Genomic DNA, 21,491 nt, shown 5'->3' with positions numbered 1-21,491 from the left:
TTTATTCATATCCAGCTGTACTAGTCATCACCAAAAAATTTGATTTCTAACAAAGTCTTCTCTTTCTTCTGTCCTTCTCTGAATGTTGCCACCACCCTCCCTCCTACATTTCCAGCCAAAAAGGAGCAGGATGGAGGAGACGAAAAGAAGCAGCTGCAGAAGAAGAAGGTTAAGGAGCTGAAGATTCTTGACTCCAAGTGCTCGCAGAACCTTTGTAAGTTCACAGATGCCCATCTGTTTGAACGCCTGATACCCCCACACCAATGACAATGCTCTTTAAAATGCGTTCAGCTAAAATATTCATTGAAATGACAACAATAAAGTGAGTTCAACTTAATCCTTATTGGATTTTAATAGGTGTTGTTAACTGTGTCTCCTCATACAGCCATTTTCCTGGGTTCATTCCGTGTCCCCTATGAGGAGATCAAGAACGCCGTCCTGGAGGTTAATGAGAAGGTCCTCACAGAGTCCATGGTTCAGGTATAGAGCTCTCAAGATTCTTCACATATTGAATCCTCGAGGCTAATGACCATCAGCTGAGCCTGCACACTGATTGGACCTCACAGTCGAATAACCTACCAGAGGAATTTCATTTCAAAAGTCAATTAATCTGTCTTTGTGTTTTGTGTAGACGTGTGTCCAGATCCTGATGTCATGTAAAGTCTATTTTGCCCTCATTGTCTCACAGAGTCTGATCAAACTACTGCCAGTGGCCGAGCAGCTGAGCGTCCTGGCAGAGATGAAGGATGAATATGATGACTTGGCTGAGTCCGAGCAGTTTGGAGTAGTGGTGAGAAAACTCACACACACACACAAATGAAATAAACACACAAAACAGACAATTTAGCTTTCATAATATCAGTATTGTTTGAATCCCCAGCTGACTTGTACATGACCAACCACAGACATGGCAGGAAAATCAGTGTAATGGCGAATGAGGCGTAGAAAATGTTGAAGTACTGAGATAGAATCATACCGTGCTCAATATATTAGAGCCAGAAAATCCCCATGCTGTTAAACACAGACTGCTTTGTTCAACTGTGAAGGATGTGAGTAATGAATGAAATCCCCTTCACTCACTCATAACCTCACACACACACACACAATGTATGTGGCAACAAACATACGAGGAATGGCTCCCTCTTTTCTCTCTCAAGATGTCCGGTGTGAAGAAGCTGATGCCACGGCTTCAGGCCATCCTGTTCAGGGTGCAGTTTGAGGAGCAGCTGAACAACATCAAGCCAGATGTGGTGTCTGTGACAGCAGCCTGCGAGGAGCTCAGAAAAAGCGAGACCTTCGCCAAGCTACTAGAGATCATCCTCCTTGTCGGGAACTATATGAATTCTGGCTCCCGCAATGGAAAGGCGTTCGGCTTCTCCATATCATACCTGTGCAAGGTAAAGTGAGGTGTACACACAGTATACAACACAGAATATAAACTGAATGAATGCACAAGAAAGGCCTTTAGTTCTACCTTTTGTGTACTTCATGGAGGTCGTGTGTGGAAATGCTGACGTAAAGTAAATGACATAAAACTGGGTCCTTTAAGAGTAAAAACTTTGACCTTGACAGTGTAATCACAGTAACAAATAACACAAAATAAATTACTATCTAGGTCTGAATCATTGTCTCATATTTAACAAAAACAAAATAATTTCCAGTGCAATAATTATCCGTTTCATACAGTTGAGTGACATAAAAGCACATTGACAATAACATGCAAAAAAAATTCCCATTTGCCTTGTCAATACTAGCTTTAGGAATGTAGTATATATAACACAGATATAAACATGTACATAAGCCCCCTTTTGCTGTAATGTTTAAAAACCCTTAGTCTTACTTTCACAGCCATTTAAACACATCAGAAAACAGAAAAGTGCGATGACAGCACATGCATACATTCAACACTTTTGATCGATTGCCTTTTCAGTGCGCCATTTTTAAATCATTCCTTCTCTCAATCAGCTGCGTGACACCAAAACAGCTGATCTGAAGCAGACGCTGCTCCATTTCTTAGCTGATGTGTGCCAGGAGCAGTATCCTGAGGTCATGGGCTTTGTAGACGAGCTCATCCACGTGGAAAAGGCCAGCAGAGGTACATGTGACATCTGATTGACGTGTATACATCTCCATCCCTACATAGAATCATTCATGACCACCCCTGGTGTGTTGCAGTTGTTCTAAGAGCATGAAAACACAACAGTCTATTATAAGCTATGTATTTATAATAATGTTTCTTCTGCAGTTCCTGCAGAGATACTTCAGAAGAATCTTGAGCTGATGGGGCGTCAGATCAAGAACTTGGAAAAAGATCTGGAAACCTTCCCTCCTCCACAAAATGACAAGGACCAGTTTGTGGAGAAGATGTCTATATCCTCTTGATTCAGTCAAACAATGGATCTTATGAACATAAATGATGATTGTCATGTCTTACATATACAGAGAGATGATTTCTATGTTCCTTAACAGCATGTTTCCACAGTTTTGTGGTTACCGCCCATGAGCAGTTTGAGAAGCTGGATATGCTGCATAAGAATATGGATAAGCAATATAACGACCTGGGAGAGTACTTTGTCTTTGACCCGAGAAAGATCTCCGTAGAGGAATTCTTTGGAGACCTCAACACCTTTAAGAACATGTTCCAGGTGTGTTTTTATGCGTATGAATGAACTGATGTAAAGTCTGATCAGCAGGTGTGGTTTTCAGTCTTTACTGACTACCCACAAATACACTCTTACTCATACAGGACAAAGACTTACACACAAGCAGAGTGAACAACAAATAAGTAGATGAAAGAGGGAAACATGAAAGACAAATGTCAAACTAGGAAGAGAAATAAAGGCTGCACACCTGTCTTTATTGACATAATAATGAATGAGTGGGACTCCATTATATTATCAGTTTACACATCAACTGTAAATGTGCCGTTTGGGAGGTTTCCCACAGGAGGTAACTTGTTTGACCAGTTACTGTGGATAACTGCCATCCACTGGCTTTGAAGTTATGTATACATACACAGACATCCATAATATATTTGTCTACTTGAATTTTGTTCCAAGAATCCCCTTTTATACTTTTTCACACTAACTTATCCGCACCAAACTCTCAAACTTATTTAGCATACGTACATGAACTGATATCCTTCTCTCTTTGTTCCCCGACCAGACAGCAGTGAAGGAGAATCAGAAAAGGAAGGAGGCTGAAGAGAAGATCAAGAGGGCCAAGCTGGCCAGGGAAAAGGCAGAGAAGGAGAAGGAGGAGAAACTCAAGAAGAACCAGCTGCTTGACATCAACACAGGTCACAATTGCTGGATCATATCTGTTTACCTTTGTGTGACTGAAAGCAAGAGAAACACTCCGTGTCTCTCAGTCTGTATTTCCCTCAGATTCCAGTTGGGGGCAGTCAGAGTCCACGCTATTGTGGATTATCTGTCTGTGTGTGTGTGTGTGTGTGTGTGTGTGTGTGTGTGTGTGTGTGTGTGTGTGTGTGTGTGTGTGTGTGTGTTTCTGTGTGTGTGTGTGTCTGTGTTTCTGTGTGAAAGAACAACCCATCAGTGTTTATAGACCAGAGTTAATCTAATGTTGATGACCTGTGTTTTTCAGTAAGCAAGTAACAATAATCTTCACAGAAAGTAGTGAGGACAAGGAGGATGTATATAAGGAACCGCCTGACCTCTTTTCATTCAACAGGGGGGATTTGTTTCCATAAAAGAGAACTGAAGGAACGGCTAAATCTCTTTATCACCAAAAACATATTTCCACTCTTCTATGAGATGCTGTTAGACTTCGAAAAATGCTAGCAGCATATTGTCCCATGTAACACACACACACACACACACACACACACACACACACACACACACACACACACACACACACACACACACACACACACACACATTCTTGCTCGCTCATCCTCGTATACACACAGTTAACACTAAAATCCTGCCTTGCAGACACACATTAATACACAGGCACTTTTTCCCCTTCTCTCAGACTGTGACCTAGTTTTCAGTACATTCCTCCTCTCTCTGGCTCCAGTCGTGTTCTCCTGGGACTCCACAGTCAAAATGTGCTACAGCCTCAGTGCGCCCTGTGTGTTTGTGTATGCGTGTGTGTGTTACAAAATGACTGTTTTTTTTCTTGTGATTGTTTCTGTTTTGCTTTGCCTGTGTGTTGGGGAAGTGTTTCTGCACTTTGTGTGCGTTTTAGAAAGTGTATTTCTGTCTCAGCTTTGTAAACCTCCCATACAAAAAGTCTTTCTAAGCTTTCTCCTCGTGCTCCATGTTCCAGCTGGCTTCTCCTCTCCTCTCTTTCTTGCTTTTGTTCCATCACTCCCTCTTCTTTTTTTCCCTTTCCCTCCCCGTCGTTCATTTAAAGGGCACTTAAAGACACAGCGAGCACCGAGGCTCCACTTGGAATATTTTGTGTCTGTGTTTAAAGTATGGAAAGGACATTTTGTGGTAGAAAGTAATGTAGTCAAATTTCATGTTCAGCCCTCAAGAGACATGCACGAATGGAACATAGTAGTGCTTCAAAGATGAGTGTGTGTGTGTGTGTGTGTGTGTGTGTGTGTGTGTGCGTGCTTTAGTGGGCTGCAGATTATTTACATACAGGTGGCATATTTGACTGCCCCTGTTGCCCAGAGTCATACAACACCCCCCTATTTACATTCAACCACACACAAATCTGGCATACACACACCTGGTCTTTGTTCTGCATTTGTTTATTACATTCATTCTGGATGGCTCCTACACAAAGGTTGTTTTCAGCAGCTATACTTTTGCGTGCTCACATCTTCCTTGTTCCCCTTCTTTCCATTCCCCACCCTTCAACTCCCATACACTCACTATCTCATGAATTCTCTGAATGTTCCTCTTTCTCACTGTCTGTCCCTTTGTGGACATATTACACCAGTTGTTGGTTAAACCCTGGAAGGTCAGTGTGTGTTTGCACTTTGTGGCTTTGTCATTCCTGTGTGAGTCAGACAGATGGGCTCTCATTCAGTGCAGCCTCAGTTTGAACATGTGCTAAGCATGTGATAGTAGTTATTGTGAATAATGGATCCCTCAGAAATCATAACTAATTTAATATTTTGATCATAGAGAACAGGAATTGCTTTTACTTGGCTTTTGTGAAAGATGGAAGTTCAGGATTCAGGTTATCAGACTGCCCCACCCAAAAGTCCAAATTCACCATCTTATGCTTTAAGTGTGACTTTTGCTTCAACTATTTACTACTAATAAAAGATCCCTCCCTGGCTGTTATACACTCATCTTTGGAAACATGCCAGACTACTTAGCAACCAACCTTTTCTCATTTCCACAGCTAGGTGTCAGTACTGTTTGTCAGTACAAAACAATGTGTGAGGCTGTGTGCCTTTTATGTACGTGGCAAAGATCACACGCCCACAAAGATGCTTGTATGGGAACCGCCACTAGGAGTGCTCGTGCTCTACACAAAGAGCAAGTGAGAGCGTGGTGTGGGGGATGGAAGGAGAGTAGTAGGAGAGCAGATGCTCTCTTGAGGATTAGACTGTGTTGTTGCCTTATAGAAAAGGAGGTGAGGAGAAAAGCACATGGTGACAGAGGGGGGATGAGATGGGATAAGCCTGAGTAGCTCGCCTCACTGCAGGCCACTGTGAAAGAGGGCCACGATCATGGCACATTAAGGATATCCAAATTCTGTCTCCAACCCACTTGAACACTTTTTTTCCTTCTCATACTATTTTCCCTTTTCTCTCTTTTTCCTTCTGTTTGTTGTAACTCCTCTCTTCTCTGTAAATGTTTCCATTCATGTCCTCGTCTGTTACTGTGTGAATGTCCATTAGGGGTGCTACAGCTCCACACAAGATGCTGTCCTCCCTCTTTGTGTGCGTGCGTGTGTGCGTGTGTGTGTGTGTTTGTGTGTGTGTGCCAAATAGAATCTGTCAGTGTGTGTGTTCATCCGATGTAGACCAGGTCCAAAGAGATGTATTCGAGAGCTCATGATCTAATGCTATTACACTAATTAATCCATCTTATGGTCTTACTTGGTTCAGGCAATACCTTGCTGTTTGTATCGGGCACTATAGTTGTGTGCGTGTGTTAGTGCTTGTGCTGTTTTTGAGTAACAGTTTTTAAAGGCCATTTCAATAGCGATTTTGTATTGATTCTCAATAATAACACCATTAACCTGATGCATGTTCCACATAAAAATCATGTGGATACAAGAGCACATGATTATCAACAAGTGATTGAACCCAACAAGTGTGTTTTTCCCCCATTATTCGTTCTATTTATAATCGCTAACAAACCAAACATTGTAAAGCTTCCCTGTGAAACTGAAGACTTGTAAATGGCTTTATGAAATAGTGTTGCCCAAGGCCACACTCAGACAAACGCACTAAAGAGCTGTATGTATAATGCTATACAGTGCACTGGCCATAGGGCATTCTAGTTTTAGTCGGGAGTTCACTCAGCCTCTTTTATACACAGCCCGGTCATTGTTTGGTCCCTCTATTGCCTCCAGATCAGTCACATATAGGTTTGTATGTCTCTGTGCTTCCACCACTAGTTTAAGCCAACCATGTGATTAGAGTGAGTGGAAATGGGCCAGATGTGTTTCCCCGGAAGCAGAAGAACATGGCCTACATCATTCTGCACTCTCTGTGTAGTTCCAGGATTTGGACATTGAGGGGTGTATGTGAGCTGTGGAAGTCCTGTGGAGTGTGTGAGGGAGACTTTCTCTGACGTGACAGGCGAGACCACAGGCCATCTGCTTCATAGCTTACTGCAGGATTAGATATTGTGTGTGTGTGTGTGTGTTTGTGTTTGTGCAGAAGACGTGTGTGTGTTTGGGGGTTGGGGAGGTGACGACATAAACCTTTAACCCCACCTCACTGGCCCCTTTTTAGACCCCTCTGTCTCTATTGAGGTTCAAATAGAAATAATTAAAACCATCTGCCTGAGTGCTGGGATGAGCCACTGAATCATGCCCACTAAACAAGCTTGACACACACACACACACACACACACACACACACACACACACACACACACACACACACACACACACACAGCAACCTTGCCATGGAGTACCCCCAACACCACCACCACCCCCCCCCCCCCCCCCATTTGGTGCCCCTCCTTTAAACTCTGATTTAAGACCACCACATAAACATTGTGCATGTAAACAAACACACCAACAGCCAAACCACACTTACAAACTGTACCTTTCCACATACACAGATACAAGGTTCATTTCCAGTCAGCACCCTTTTAACTGTAAACCACAATTTCACATTCATGTAGTATTTTAATGTTTATGAGATGCCTTCCAATAAGGCTGTGTTTGTGTGTTTATAGAGGTGACCTCCCAGAAATTGCAGCTTGTAGCCCCTAGCAGAGACATTAGCTGAACTAGGTCACTGCCTATCTGGGTTAATGTAGCTAATTTGCTAACGTGGCCACGTGGCTAGTAAAATAACCTCCCTGCCCACGTGTGGGTTGGCGTGTCTGTGAGAAACAAAGATAGGTAGAGGGTTTAGAAAAACCACCAATCCCTCCACTGTCGTTAGGAAAGAAGATTAGCGTATAAATGTCAGGGTTGTATTGATTTAAAATGACATGGTTTTGATAATAGAGTGGCTGAGTGTGACATAAATAAAAGTTAAATTGGTTTATTCCAGCGTTTGTTGATGCATTGCTGATGTTGTTGATGCTATGTTTACAGAGGGCGATGAAACTGGCATCATGGATGGTCTGCTGGAGGCGCTGCAGTCCGGTGCTGCTTTCAGGAGAAAGAGAGGACCACGGCAAGCAGGTACTGGCACACAAACCGAACAGTTAATCTTCACAAAACATGCAGGTGTTCCAAAGTGTCATGTTATAATTGATTTACAGATCTCTGTTTCCTCTCACACACATTTATGAATGCCATAGTGAAACACATGGAGCATATGAGACTCATTTGTTCCATCTCCCTCTTCCTCTCTGTCTCTTTGTTTCTGTCAACACACAACAACAGATTTGTTTGTGTTCTCCATGTCTCCGTTCCATCTGTTGCTTGGCTCAGAGACTTATGGCTGTCATAGTATTCTGTGGCCATGGTAACGGGGGGGCAAATGTAATTCCACCATTGGCTGGCACAACAACAAAAGCGGGAGGGTGCCATGGGTTGGGTGTGGGCAGGGAGATTCTTAAGAGAGGAGCAACTGGCAAGGGTGTGGCTGTGGAATAAGAAATGACGAGAGGAATATGAATGTAGAGCAGAGGAGGATGTGTTGGTCAACAGTTTAAAGAAATTGAATCAGTGATTTGGCAATAGGCAAAACATATTTGAACAACAAGCTAATGTATGAAGAAACTTCAATTTGTTAATGCCCCCTTCACTCAGAATGGGTTTTGCACAATGTTACTTTCTTGCCTTAGAATGATGCATGTGCAGAGTTAGACACAGGAAATGAATCTGCTGAAGAGGGAAAATGTCTTTGCTTACCATGAATCTGTGTTAAAGACATGTACATATGAGAACTAGTGGGGTAGCCAATCATCGTACAATATATGACCTCTTTTTCACATGTTTTTATGTTTGGTGTGAAACCTCAGCTCACTTTAAATGTACGTGAAATTATATCATAAATTTATAGTTGCAAAATCATTCAACTCCAAAAAAAAGTTTCCACTTTATCTTGGAACAAAAAAAAATTGGAACTATGTTTTTGTCATTACTGGGCCAGCTAGAAGTCCATGTCCTGTATATGAGGACATACTCCTAAGCACAAATCCAGACTGGATTGATTATCATTCAGGCCACGTTGTTCAGTCTGTAAGCGACACGCCAGTAATCTGGTTTGCTACTCATTCTGCTGGTTGTCCCACCGGCCAATCCAGTTCACTTGTTGAATGGATACTAGAGTATTTTTATCTCTCCATTTTTATTCATTGTACATGTGCATATTTTGTGGATGTCTTAGTAGGACCATGCAAGAGAACACGAGGCGGTGTGAGCTGTTAGGATAGTAACTTGTAAGATGATACCTTGTGTTGGGAAACTTGTGTGTAACCATGTGAGTGGGAAAGTGTCCAGTGCCCATTAACTAAGAGAGAGAGAGCCTGTGTGTGTGTGTGTGTGTGTGTGTGTGTGTGTGTGTGTGTGTGTGTGTGTGTGTGTGTGTGTGTGTGTGTGTGTGTGTGTGTGTGTGTGTGTGTGTGTGTGTGTGTGTGTGTGTGTGTCACATGCACTCATGTGTGGGTTGAATATTCACACATAACAGAGGCTGGGGAAGAGTGAGTGCAACCCAATACCTCCCTCAATAGAAGCCAGATGTGAAGCGGGGCTCCAGAGTGGAATAGCTCCGAGCCGGAGGGTAGACTGCACTCTTTCTTTTTTTTCTGTCTTTCATCTTTCTTTCTTTCTTTCTTTCTTTCTTTCTTTCATACACTTAATGCGTTTGTATAGCCTGTTATCCGTAGCTGTCCATAACAATTAAACAGGGGTTGTAACAAGTTGTCCTTAGTGGTCCACTAAGTGACACTGAGCATATCACTAAGTGCAGAAAACTTTCTTTAATCACAAGCTGCTCAGGCTCGTCTCCACTAAACTGACTGAGCAAACAGTTAAAAGAGGAAATGGTGGGAGAAGCGGGAGCCGGGGAAAGGAGCCCTGTATGAGAGAAAATGGGGCCCACTTGAGGGCTCACTCAGTCACCCATAATTCTGTTTGGCCACTTCACACTCCTAACAGGAAATACCTTAACGTGTGTTGGAGAGAGAGTAAGTGAGAGAGAGAGAGCCTTCCTCCCTCTGTAAGCTTATCTGAGGTAGAAAATAGAATGAAAATAAAGTGGCTGTATGTAACACATCTCTGCTCTGTTCCTCCTCCCTGTCTCCTTTTTTTTCCCCCTCTGTCTTTTCATTTTTGTTTTCTTTTTCCAAAGTTCAGGGTTTTCCATGGCTGATGTGGAGGGTGTGTAGCCCTGCTGTGGTTTTTGGGCAATTTCGGCTTTGTTAGGAGTTTAGATATTTTTTACATATGTTTAAAGGCCACTCCTTTTGCAGTTGCCCACTTTGCTTCGTACACCCCGGAAGTCCTTCACCCACACAATGAGAGTGTCTGTGACCAGTTGGTTGAGTCAGAGGTCTTAATTTAATAAGGCTGAAGTATGAGGAAGCACATCCTGACTCCGGCACCACAGGCAGCCTGTTTGAGCTGGCCAAAAACAATCCTCTATCCATGTATGCATGCATGCAAGTATTTTAGTGTTTACTCCATAATGTGTACTACATCTATACAATTTTCTGCATTAAGAGCAGAAAAGAAATGTCGATATGACAGAAAATCTGACTTATTTTTTTCTGTGCCTGTCATATAGTAACACAGCACAATATCAGAAGGAGCCACAGATGAGCTCTAGTAAAAAAGGGATGCATTTTCTTGTAATATTCAGGTCAAAAATGTAACTTAATGATGAAAAGTATGCTGCTTTGTCTAAATATAGATGTAGATACAGTTGAAGCTGTAATAGTTCATAAAAGTGGCATCATTTTTGGTGAGCCGTTTCCTCATCTCTCTCTTCCTCCCTCACTGATTGTGAGATATAATATGTCACTCGCGCTGAGGCTAGTTAAACCAGATGCTTATCTAATCTCACTCTAATTACTTTTCCATGCAGTTAAAATACAATAGATTTTTACTCTTGTGTTCATGGCATTACTGATCAGATATCACGTACTGAGTGTGCAAACACAAAGCTAAGGTTCGTCCGCTTGAATGATCTATAGTTAAGCAAAGCAGTGGAGGAGGGGTCATGGTTTCTCTTTGCAAGGAGATGCATCACAATGAATCAAACATTAAAGATAAATAAACAGGGGTTTCAGTTGCCTGATATCCCAACATCATCACCTTGATACAGTAAAAACTGTACTGTACTGTGCTTAGGTTAATTAGGTAGTGTCAAGATGCCTGTTTTCACGAAGACATACATCTGGGGTATTAATATTACATTTGATAAAGCATTACATAAGAGTCCCCCAAATGTGGAAAAGTATTTACTTATTATCATATCAGCCAATACACAGGTAAAATTTTACTATACATCCGTATGTATTTACCAAGGAGTTATTTCTCTCAGTCACCTGTCTAACACAATTTGAGTGGCAACAAGCATATTGTTCTTCTCTCCAGCAATGTACAAATACGCATAAACTCATTTCAATCAGAGCGCAATGCCCAGTTATCACACAGACTTTCTGCCCTAGTTTTGATAGGGTACAAGAATCTTGCTAGTTCTGTGATTATTTTTTTTATAGATTTTTTAATAAAAATAATACTTCAGGATGAAACTTCTAATCAGATCAGCTACTCCACATAGACCAGCGCCCAGACACTGTTTCATCAGAGGTCATCTCACATTACTGTCTATACCAACACACATGTTTGACAACAATCAGCATAGTCCAGATGAGGTCGGGGGCAAAAGAGGGCAATCGAATAACACAACAGTCCTCTGACTGCACTAAGGGCCTTATTAAAAAGTGTCCATGTTTTTCTTAATTTCGTTGTCAAACATTAGTTCAACAAAGCATAAGGCTACATTTACAGCGGACCAGAGGCAGAGCGAACTTAGTCGTGCTCATTAGGTTCCATAAAGAAATGGTCTTTCCAATGCTTTCAAACGCTTTGGAAGACCAATTTGTGAGGTGGCTTAATGTGGCAAACATGTTTATATTTACACAAAGCAACACAAGTAAAAATAGACTCTCATGAACATTTACAACTTTGGCACAGGAACATTATAGTGTGGTTATTATGCATTTATATGTTTTGTAGTTATGAGTATAAAGTCTGTTTAAAAGTTGAACATTGGTTTGTAACTTTAAAATATAATTTTAATCAAAGGATGTAAAAGATACATTATACTCTGTCTCATCCCCATACATCTGAACTGTTACCTACCGGTCACATTACAGTGATCCGTTGATAATCTTGCATCACAATACCAGTCACACACCGGGTACTGAACTAATTGAACGTTCACATCTTGTTACAAAGATATTTTACAAGTAATGTCCACCATTCACATAAGAGGGGGTAACCTGTGAATACAACTGGAAAAGTAACATATTTTTATGAAACCCAATTTTTTGCAATTGGACACTTCTGACAACTTTAACTGCTACCAACTTTATATGACCACTTTATTTACTGTACTAATGTAATGTTGTTTTCTCTCTCTCTGCCAAACACTTATAAACACTTACACTTAAATTAAATATGTTATAAATGTGTTTATAGTTTTAAAGTTTTAAACCATGGTTTTAGGATGCTGTGTGTCTGTATCCTTAACATATAGATAACATTTTTATATCTTTGTGCTGATACAAAATGTTACATACATTTGTTATTCAATTGTTTTTATGTTTTGTGTGACCACTATTGTGCGTGTAAGGGTCTTCATTACGGGAAGTGTGTCCGTCCCTTCCCCTCCTCTTTCTTCTCTCTCTTCACAGCGGTGGCGACCGTAGACGTCACCAACTCTGTGTTAAAGGGCCTATTGAGTGTGTAGTCATGCTTATTGTGTCACAGCATTGTGACTGAATGGAAAGCCACGAGTCTGCGGAGGCCATATACCTCCTCGCCTCTGACCTGTACCTCAGCTCACTGTGTGTGTGTCTTTTGTGCTGGTTGTGTTGAATGAGAAGACTGCATGGGGTTTCCTCAGCTGTCTACCCTCCGTCTGTCTACCCCCCCCTCCCTTTAAACGCATACAGACAAAACACACACACCAGATGCTTGCATACCAATACAGAGACTCATGGATGTTTGCGTACCAATACATGCACCCAAACAGACACGATACGTTCTAGAGGACAGACAGCCTTGCATAGTTTTTCAAACACTTTCACACTGTGGCTCGCCGCTTTAGATTGTAATTGTTGGTTTGTCTTTTTTATGAATAGAGACTTGTCATCTTGGCTACATCGACCTAATTTGTGTGTGTATGTGGTTAAAGCAATATAAGGGCACTCGTGTGTAGAGGAATGACGCGTCTAAACACTCACTATAGACCCATCTGCTGGGTCACGACCTTTGCCAGAACGACCAATTGCAGTAGCAACTAGTTGACAAAGCACCAATCGCAACAGAGAGACGGAGATAAAGGGGATGGCAACAAAAGAGGCACACGCTGGCTCTGCAGACGGTCTGCTCCTCCTGTGCTGTCACAGATGTTCACACAAACACACAGACACACACACACACACACACACACAGAGGAGGAGATCATTCAGACCAATAGGAGAGCACTCATCAATCAGGTCATTACTGAAGCAGTGGTGATGTCACATGCATACTAAACACCCACCCAGTGAGACAATACATGCCAGCGAGCCACACATATGCACCAGTTGAACCCATTCGGTGACATGAAAGGCACAAGCCAGCAGTGGTTTCTTGATGATGTCACTCTTACCCACAGTCCTCTAGTGCAGAGCAGCTGTGTGTTACGCAGCATGGCCAGAGGAGGGCGATATGAGTCCCTGCTTAGCTGGAGACACTGATGGAGGTCCAGCCTACATCTGCAAATACACCATCATGCTAGTAGTGGCACTGTTACCATCCTGTCATGTGACCGGGGCTTTGCTGCAGCTGCTGTTAAGAGAATAAAGATGGCTGTTTCCTTGTCATCACACCATGCAGACTTTATGTTCCATAAGTTGCAGTGTAGACATTTTCTTGTGTTAGAGACTTACTGTGTATACCTTGTATGCATTAACAAGGCCTCTGAGCTAGCTCTTCTAAGCTTCTCATCTCAAGCTGCTCTACACCTGCATGACTGTAAATCCTCTCCTCTCTTTTCCCCCCATAAGGTCAGCACACTCACATATTGTACAACAAAGGGCTCTTTCCCTCATCAGGCAGTCATTATTTAGTCTCCCGGAGTGTAATGTGTTACAGATGATCTTTTCACTTCACTCTTTATGCCGCTGATCGCCCCTCAATGTGCAAACTCATTCATTCACCAGTAAACAGTCTTTGTTGTTCGTTCCCGACGTCTCATTTCCTACTGCTGCAAAAAACCGGCTTCATGCCAAGGGCATGGATCATTTAGTCAACATCACAGCTAGTTTGTGGATACACATGCTGAGTATTTCCTGTGTTTGTGGTGCCACGTGTTAAAGGGTACTCCAGCGATTTTTGCCCTGCACTTTCACAAGGCTGAGAGGATAGAGGATTTAAAATGGATTTAAAAACAAAAAAGTGGTCGAAATCGAAGCAAAAATGTTTCATCATCACGTTTGTTTTCTCAGGCTTTAGACGGCTCCTTCTAGAGCCACATGTGTCTTCAGACAACTGAGTTCAATGTGACTGCTCATGACAAGAGATGACTTCTGAGTTGTGTTAGTCTCCTCCGAAAGCTAATTCATTTCCAATGAATGGTAACTTTACAATACAAAGGCTCTGATTTACTCCAAAGCAATTCCTTAAAGGTTTAGTCTGGTGATATTTTATAGCTATTTGTCCATAACAAAGCACTGTTAACAGCTATTTAAGTAACATAAACTACAAATTAAATTGCCAAGCTGTTTATGAAAACTAGTTTTAATGAAAGTTAATATAGTTTATACTTTTTTTTTGGGGGGGGGGATTTGTCATATATGTAATGTGATATTTTAAATGAACTTCATATACTCAGTGAAACCTGTCTGTCAGGTGATGTATTTGCTTCTGAGGATGTATTTGACTTCATGTGTTTAACTATATTTAAATACAGAGAAAAATTTGCACATGTTCTCTGAAAATGCTCCAGTCATTACTTTAATCTGCAGGATTCTGTCTAGATTCATCTTTTACCCAATGTATCCAAAGCAACAACCCTCTGATCCCGACTCTTACCCCCCCCCTCTCTCCTCCACTCTGTCTTCTCTCTCAAGAGGGAGTGGAGGAGGATGAGAGAGGAGAGGAGCTGGGTTTGACAGCCTTTGAAGAGCTTTTCTCTGCGGGTTGGATTTTTTTAGGACAAGCTTGGCACAGTTCACACACACGTTGAATAACACCCACACTGACGCACACTCTTCCTCTCCGTTTTTGGGTCATTTGCATAATATGTAATTAGTACGTTTATGAGTAAGGGAGAAGAGGTTTGGAAAGGCACGAAAATAGATATGGAGGACAGATTTAAGAGTTGACTGAGCGAGAGAGAATCTCCAAGGAAACGGTGTTTGTGTGTGTGTGTGTGAAATGTTGTCTGTTGTCTGCTGTCTGTGCTCATCAGTCCAGCTGAGTTTCACGTATGAAGAAGACAAGTAAACTGTGAACTTGACTCTAAGTCTCCAAATCCTTCTTTCTCCTCTTTCTCCCCAGACTCAATTGTGTCTTTGTCACAGCTAGTTCTGGAGACCTGTTCGGTAACTTCTGTTTTTGTGTGTTTTTATTTTATTTTTTTTACCCTCCATCAGAACCATGTGCCAAATATTGGTTTGTTGTTTGTGTTCCATGGTTCATTTGCATGTGTATTGCTGTTGGTTTGCATCTTGACCTTGTTGGATTGATCTTTCTTTTCTCATCAGTAGGAACAGGAACACATTACATCAATGTGTGTGTCCTGTACTTATGTCAACCCTTCAGTTATAGCCTCTGAGTTCTTCACATACACCAGACCAGGCAGAGCATAACAAACACACAAAAACACAATCTCCCACTGACCTATATAATTCAAAATGGCTGCCGCTGCACAGCACTCCTCCCACGCAGGAAAATTAAGCATGGTAAAGGGAATGAGAGATAAGGGCAAGACCTGTGTGTGTGTGTGTGTGTGTGTGTGTGTGTGTGTGTGTGTGTGTGTGTGTGTGTGTGTGTGTGTGTGTGTGTGTGTGTGTGTGTGTGTGTGTGTGTGTGTGTGTGTGTGTGTGTGTGTGTGTGTGTGTGTGTGTGTGAAATAACAGAGTAAGCAGGGAGAATAACGTTAGCATCCTTGGGGCACAGTCTGTCCCACTCACTGCAGCCACTATGTGTCTGCCATCTATTCTACTACTTCCTTCCGTCACTCTTTACAGCTCATCCCTCCTTTCTCTCAATCTCTCCATCCATGTTCTTCTAATTCTCATTCATCCCAACCTCCGTAATCTTCCCACGGAATGAATCATCCTGCTCTTCATTGTGTCTCACCCTTCGTCCTGCCCCTCCTTTACGTTTCAACATTCATTTCCATCAGTCCCTCTTCCTCTTCATCTAAAAGTCTCTCATGCATCCTTTTTCTTTTTCGTTTTTTTCCTCATTTTCACCGCTCTGTTGAGATCAAGTCGAGTCTAAGCTGACATTAGCAGTGAGTTTGCTCCAGATGTCGCTTTAATCCACACACATACACAGCCATACCATTAAGCCATTTCTCAGTCTGTGTGTCACGGTAATGCATGTATCTGTATGTTGGAAAGAAATGGAGCATACTTCTTGTGTTTTATCATTCAAAACACAAGTCTATGGTGTTCTCGGAGGCACATACTTGTGACTGTGTTCAGTCAGTGAAAATGTGAAGTACCTGTCTGCCGATGTGGTGTTGTTTGACTAACTGACATCAAATATGTCACTTCATCGCATGCGCTGACAATCTGTATGGATTTGATATATTATAAACATGACATCTGACATCTTAATGTCATTATTATTATCCCACTCACTCTGTATTTCTCTTTCTCAGCCAACCACCGACGAGCTGGTCATGCAGTGACCAGCATCCTGGCCAAAGAATTGATGCAGGAAGAGACGCCCGTATCCAGCAAACACCCCGCTAAGAAGAAAAAGTCAGAGGAGAAGGAGGAGCCTAAACTAGAAGGAGCAGAGTCATTAGAGGAGTTATTGGACGGTACTCGCTTTCGGTCCAATTAGGCACACAGGGCAGAAAGTTTTTTACTCACCGTCTGTGATATCCAAACACAGATATATTTCGTAGCCATTCCAGGGGCCAATATCAATCTGAGATTAGCTCACAGAAAACAGCCCTGTGTTTCTCAGAGTTCTTAACGGGACCATCTCTAAGGGTTGCATTGACTGAGGACGGAGGGGCAGAGGATGAGGGAGGGGCTCACACCTCAACCTTTAGATCTTTGCCATTGACATAAAGATTGAATTACTTTCTTCAGCATGTGCACATATCTGTTCGTGTACTTTTGTCTGTTTCTTTTTCATTTTATTCAACTGTCATGCAACAAAAGGCCAACTTCAGCGATTCCAAAGACTTACTCAGGAGGAATCCACCCTTCTTTGTGGTTATTTCCAAATCCCAAATTTAGACTGGGAACGTCTTAAATTTGGCATATCCTGCAGGTGCTTCATAAAGTTTTCTCTGGGTGTACCAGGACAGGACCACATTATGCTTTTTCACATTTTTCTTTTTTAATTTTAATCCTATGGAACATGTTGCTTTGTATTTGTCTGATATACTGTATGTTACTGTTTGTAAATGTTAATCACTTTTGCTGTGTTATTGAAAAACGTGCCAACCAATACAAATCCAGTCTTGTCATTTCACTCCCCAGTTTTGTCCAGTCACAGTTCACACTGGGCCGCTGTGTCCGACAGCCGTCATCACCTGGTGTTTCAGTGTGTTTTGTTTATTTTTACTGAGAAGGGATTTTGTTCACTGGTGTGCACATGTACAATAGATTTCACATAAAAATGGAGATATTTTACACAAACTTGTCTTAACTACCACATGTGCCCACAACAGTTGTATGAAGAAAACATGCCTTCATTCATTATCATTCCTATAAACCCAGAGGGAAGTAGAGATAGATTGGAGAAGAAAGCTCTTCCACAGTCAGTTAAACCAAAACAATTTGCTTTTCAAAAGGGTATTTCCATTTAATATGCCAACCTGTACATGCCTGTGTGCTTTTTTGCATCAGAATGAGTGTATGAAGTATGCCGCCTATATTTAGTTTCACGTGCACACTCGACCTACTACATGTGTGTTTGTGCTTTTAAGTCTGAGTGCATGCGTGTGTTTCCATCTGTAATTACTGTACGGAACCGACCATGCTGTCATAAATCCTAGGTTTCATAAACAGCTTTGTGGTCTTTCTGCTGAGGATATAGCACACTGGAAAACTGCCCAAAAACTGCTGAGACAAGTATGTGTGTTTGTCTTCTTCACACACTTTCCCTCCCACTGAACTGCAACAGTAGTTGCTGAATGTCTGGCCTTGCTCTTATTTGTATTCAGTAGCCATCAGCATACATGTTGCCATGATGTTGTGGTGTAATATCTGTCAGGAATCCGGAGAGGTGATGTCAGCTGCTCCATGCAATATTTATTACTATGCAAACACAATACTATTCTGCATGCACTCCAGCCCTGATACCCAGCCAGCATAATGATAGAAAATCTTCTGTGTTTATCAACCTGCTGATCAAGATCAGTGCTTCATTTTGCCTGCGATTGAGGAAAATCTTTATAAAACATTTATAAAAACAACGTAAAAAGAAACAAGTTTATTTAAGTACAGTGCATGTCCTTGACATGATCAAGTGCTGGTGTTACATTTTAATCCAGTTACACTGAGAATAATTAGCTCTTTACCACAAAATATCTTGAAGCTGTAGTTAAATGAGAGACACGTGTGCTGTTTCATTATTCTGCCCATCTCTCCGGGTGGACAATGCCAGGTGATTGTGTGTAACCGAAACGGAAAGTTGGCTGTTTTCAACATTGAGAGAATGATTTTAAGGATATCAGAACATCACTGGAATATTTGTGTTTTCTAATTCGAGTCATTCCTTTGGTTCATTAATTTTTTAAAGAGATTGTTTTCTATGTGAATTTTTACGGTTGATTATTTTATTGTATTTGAATGGAGATGATATTTTTTTTTGCTCTATGTATACAGAATAATGCACAGTCATTCTGTTTGCTACACAGAAATATTAAAAAATTCTTGAGTAATTTAATGATATGACTGACTCATTCTGAAAGTGTGTGTGTATCATCTGTTGATGTGTTAATGTGATCAAGTCACTTGTATTCCTGTATTTTTGCCAAAGTGAATTCCACCCACCTCCCTCCTCCTTCCCTCTCTCTCATGTAAACACATTGTGTAGTAACATACCAGTTTCTGCACTTTGAAGTGAAAGTGTTATTTTATTTGCCAAAAGACAGAAATAACTTAACCATTTAGTTCTTTTTACAGACACAATCCAGAATCTTCCATGGCTCCACAGGTTTCCAGAGACATTTTCCGACATTGATTGGCAGTGTTATACATGGGCTCTCACATACAACTGTGTGTGAGAGGGAGAGAGAAGAACAGTTGATGCTGTTTTCATCATTTGTATCCCCTCTCTTCTTCTGTTCGGACCCTTCTGTCACTGCCACAAATACTGTATAACCACACCTTCTTTGTTCCAGTACCTCTGTCTCTAGAGATACTGGAACAAAGGGACACCCAAACTACAGATTCACATAAAAAAGGTCTGGCCTCCTTTTGCCTTTTTATTTCTTTGGTTGATGCTTGTTTCATCTCACAAAACTTCAGCCTAAGAAATAAAATCTTTAACTGTGGCCAGAGTGATAGACTCCCATAACTACAGACTGCTGCTAGCCTACTGAAGGTAAGGTCTGTTGATTCTTTTCTTTGAACATTTTTTTCTTCCACATCTCCTAGATCATTCTGATACTCTCTCTGGCTGCAAATTAATCTCTAATGCTTTTTATTTAAATATTTAAATCGCATCAGAAAAGTATGTCATGTCCTCTATTCTCTGGTGGTAATGTTCTGTTAAATCCAACCTGAAAAGTGAAATCGCCAGTACAGGGCAGTCATTGTTAGTGAAGATGATAAACTTCACCCACAGTCAGAATCAAGAAAGCTGTTTATTAGGCAATGACACTGAAAGCTGAATCGGTGACTCAGTTTAAAATAATGCGGCATAAGCTTGGGTTGATTCCAAACATTTAAGCACTTTTACCTATTGTTCATTTCACTGTGTGTAGTAATACATAAACCTATACAATATTTCATAATATTAAATCTGGCTATTTTCTCATTTCAAGGCCAATCCACAGTTGTGTTTTCTTGCCATAAATAATTTAAATTAGTGGGCAAAATGTTCAAACATACTTTCAGTGCAAAACATTTGATTTGTTCTCATTTTCAATGGAACATTTACGAGTGTTATCTCTGAGGTCACAGAGAAAAATAATGAGTTATATTTTTGGAAGTATATTCATGTCAAACACCAGGAAAGAAGGAATCCATTTCCTACCAGTGTTCCTGTGCACTGTGAAAGAAGTCCCCGGTTTTAGAAATAACCTAAATTCCTGCTGCTGTGCTTTCACTTCAATAACTGTCATGTTAACTTAACCAGAAAGCCTTGACTTTCTTTTATCATTTACGGTTGTTAATAAGGCTCATGTGGATGTGGTGTTTCATGAATAGGACATGTATAGTATGTCATAAAAAGCTAAAGAATACAGTGTCCTGAAAAAAAGATCAAATAAAGTGTATCATGAAAAGCCATTGCATAGTATGTCGTTAAAAAAAAGACAAAGTATAGTATGTCATAAAAAAGTAATTGTATCGTATATCATCAAGTCTTAAAAAAATTCAGAAAATAATGTCGTATGAAAGTCAGTATAATAATGAAAATGAAATGTCATGAAAAGTTAAGTAGTGTATGTCATGAAATCTTTCTTTAAAAAGTCATAAAAGTAAAAAAAAATAAAAAAACAGAATGTCGAAGAAAGTGATAAAAAAGTCATAGAATAGTATGTCGTAAAATAATTGATAAAAAAAGTCACTATAGCATGTTGAAAATAGTCATAGTATAGTATGTCGGAAAAAAGTGATAAAAAAGTCAGAGTATAGTACGTTGAAAAAAGTCATAGTATAGTATGTTGAAAATAGTCATAGTATAGTATGTTGAAAATAGTCATGCTATAGTATGTCGTAAAAAAGTGATAAAATAATTATAGTATAGTATGTTGTAAAATAGTGACAAAAAAGTCATAGTATGTCATAAAAAAGTGATAAAATAGTCATATTATAGTATGCCATAAAAAAGTGATAAAATAGTCATAGTATAGTATGTTGAAAATAGTCATAGTATAGTATGTTGAAAATAGTCATGCTATAGTATGTCGTAAAAAAGTGATAAAATAATTATAGTATAGTATGTTGTAAAATAGTGACAAAAAAGTCATAGTATGTCATAAAAAAGTGATAAAAAAGTGATAAAATAGTCATATTATAGTATGCCATAAAAAAGTGATAAAATAGTCATAGTATTGTATATTGAAAATAGTCATAGTATAGTATGTTGAAAATAGTCATGCTATAGTATGTCGTAAAAAAGTGATAAAATAATTATAGTATAGTATGTTGTAAAATAGTGACAAAAAAGTCATAGTATGTCATAAAAAAGTGATAAAATAGTCATAGTATAGTATGCCATAAAAAAGTGATAAAATAGTCATAGTCAGTATCTCGTAAAAAAGTGATAAAAAAGTGATAGTA

General features: G+C 40.4%; 1 protein-coding gene across 1 annotated transcript in view; it reads left to right on the top strand.

Moving 5' to 3' along the window:
- Positions 1-18,911, top strand: part of LOC129090571 (protein diaphanous homolog 1-like) — a 91,467-nt gene extending 72,556 nt beyond the window's left edge. Inside the window, exons 19-28 of the mRNA XM_054598214.1 lie at positions 116-214; positions 386-480; positions 689-790; positions 1,158-1,397; positions 1,966-2,095; positions 2,246-2,371; positions 2,482-2,645; positions 3,166-3,298; positions 7,714-7,803; positions 16,679-18,911. Of these exons, the coding sequence (XP_054454189.1) occupies positions 116-214; positions 386-480; positions 689-790; positions 1,158-1,397; positions 1,966-2,095; positions 2,246-2,371; positions 2,482-2,645; positions 3,166-3,298; positions 7,714-7,803; positions 16,679-16,866 (1,367 nt within the window). The 3' untranslated portion in view covers positions 16,867-18,911. The remainder of the gene's footprint in view (positions 1-115; positions 215-385; positions 481-688; positions 791-1,157; positions 1,398-1,965; positions 2,096-2,245; positions 2,372-2,481; positions 2,646-3,165; positions 3,299-7,713; positions 7,804-16,678) is intronic.
- The last annotated feature ends 2,580 nt before the right edge of the window (positions 18,912-21,491 follow it).

The sequence above is a fragment of the Anoplopoma fimbria genome, chromosome 4 (assembly GCF_027596085.1).
Source record: "Anoplopoma fimbria isolate UVic2021 breed Golden Eagle Sablefish chromosome 4, Afim_UVic_2022, whole genome shotgun sequence".
Classification (NCBI taxonomy): domain Eukaryota; kingdom Metazoa; phylum Chordata; class Actinopteri; order Perciformes; family Anoplopomatidae; genus Anoplopoma; species Anoplopoma fimbria.
This window is presented reverse-complemented; position numbering and strand designations above follow the sequence as displayed.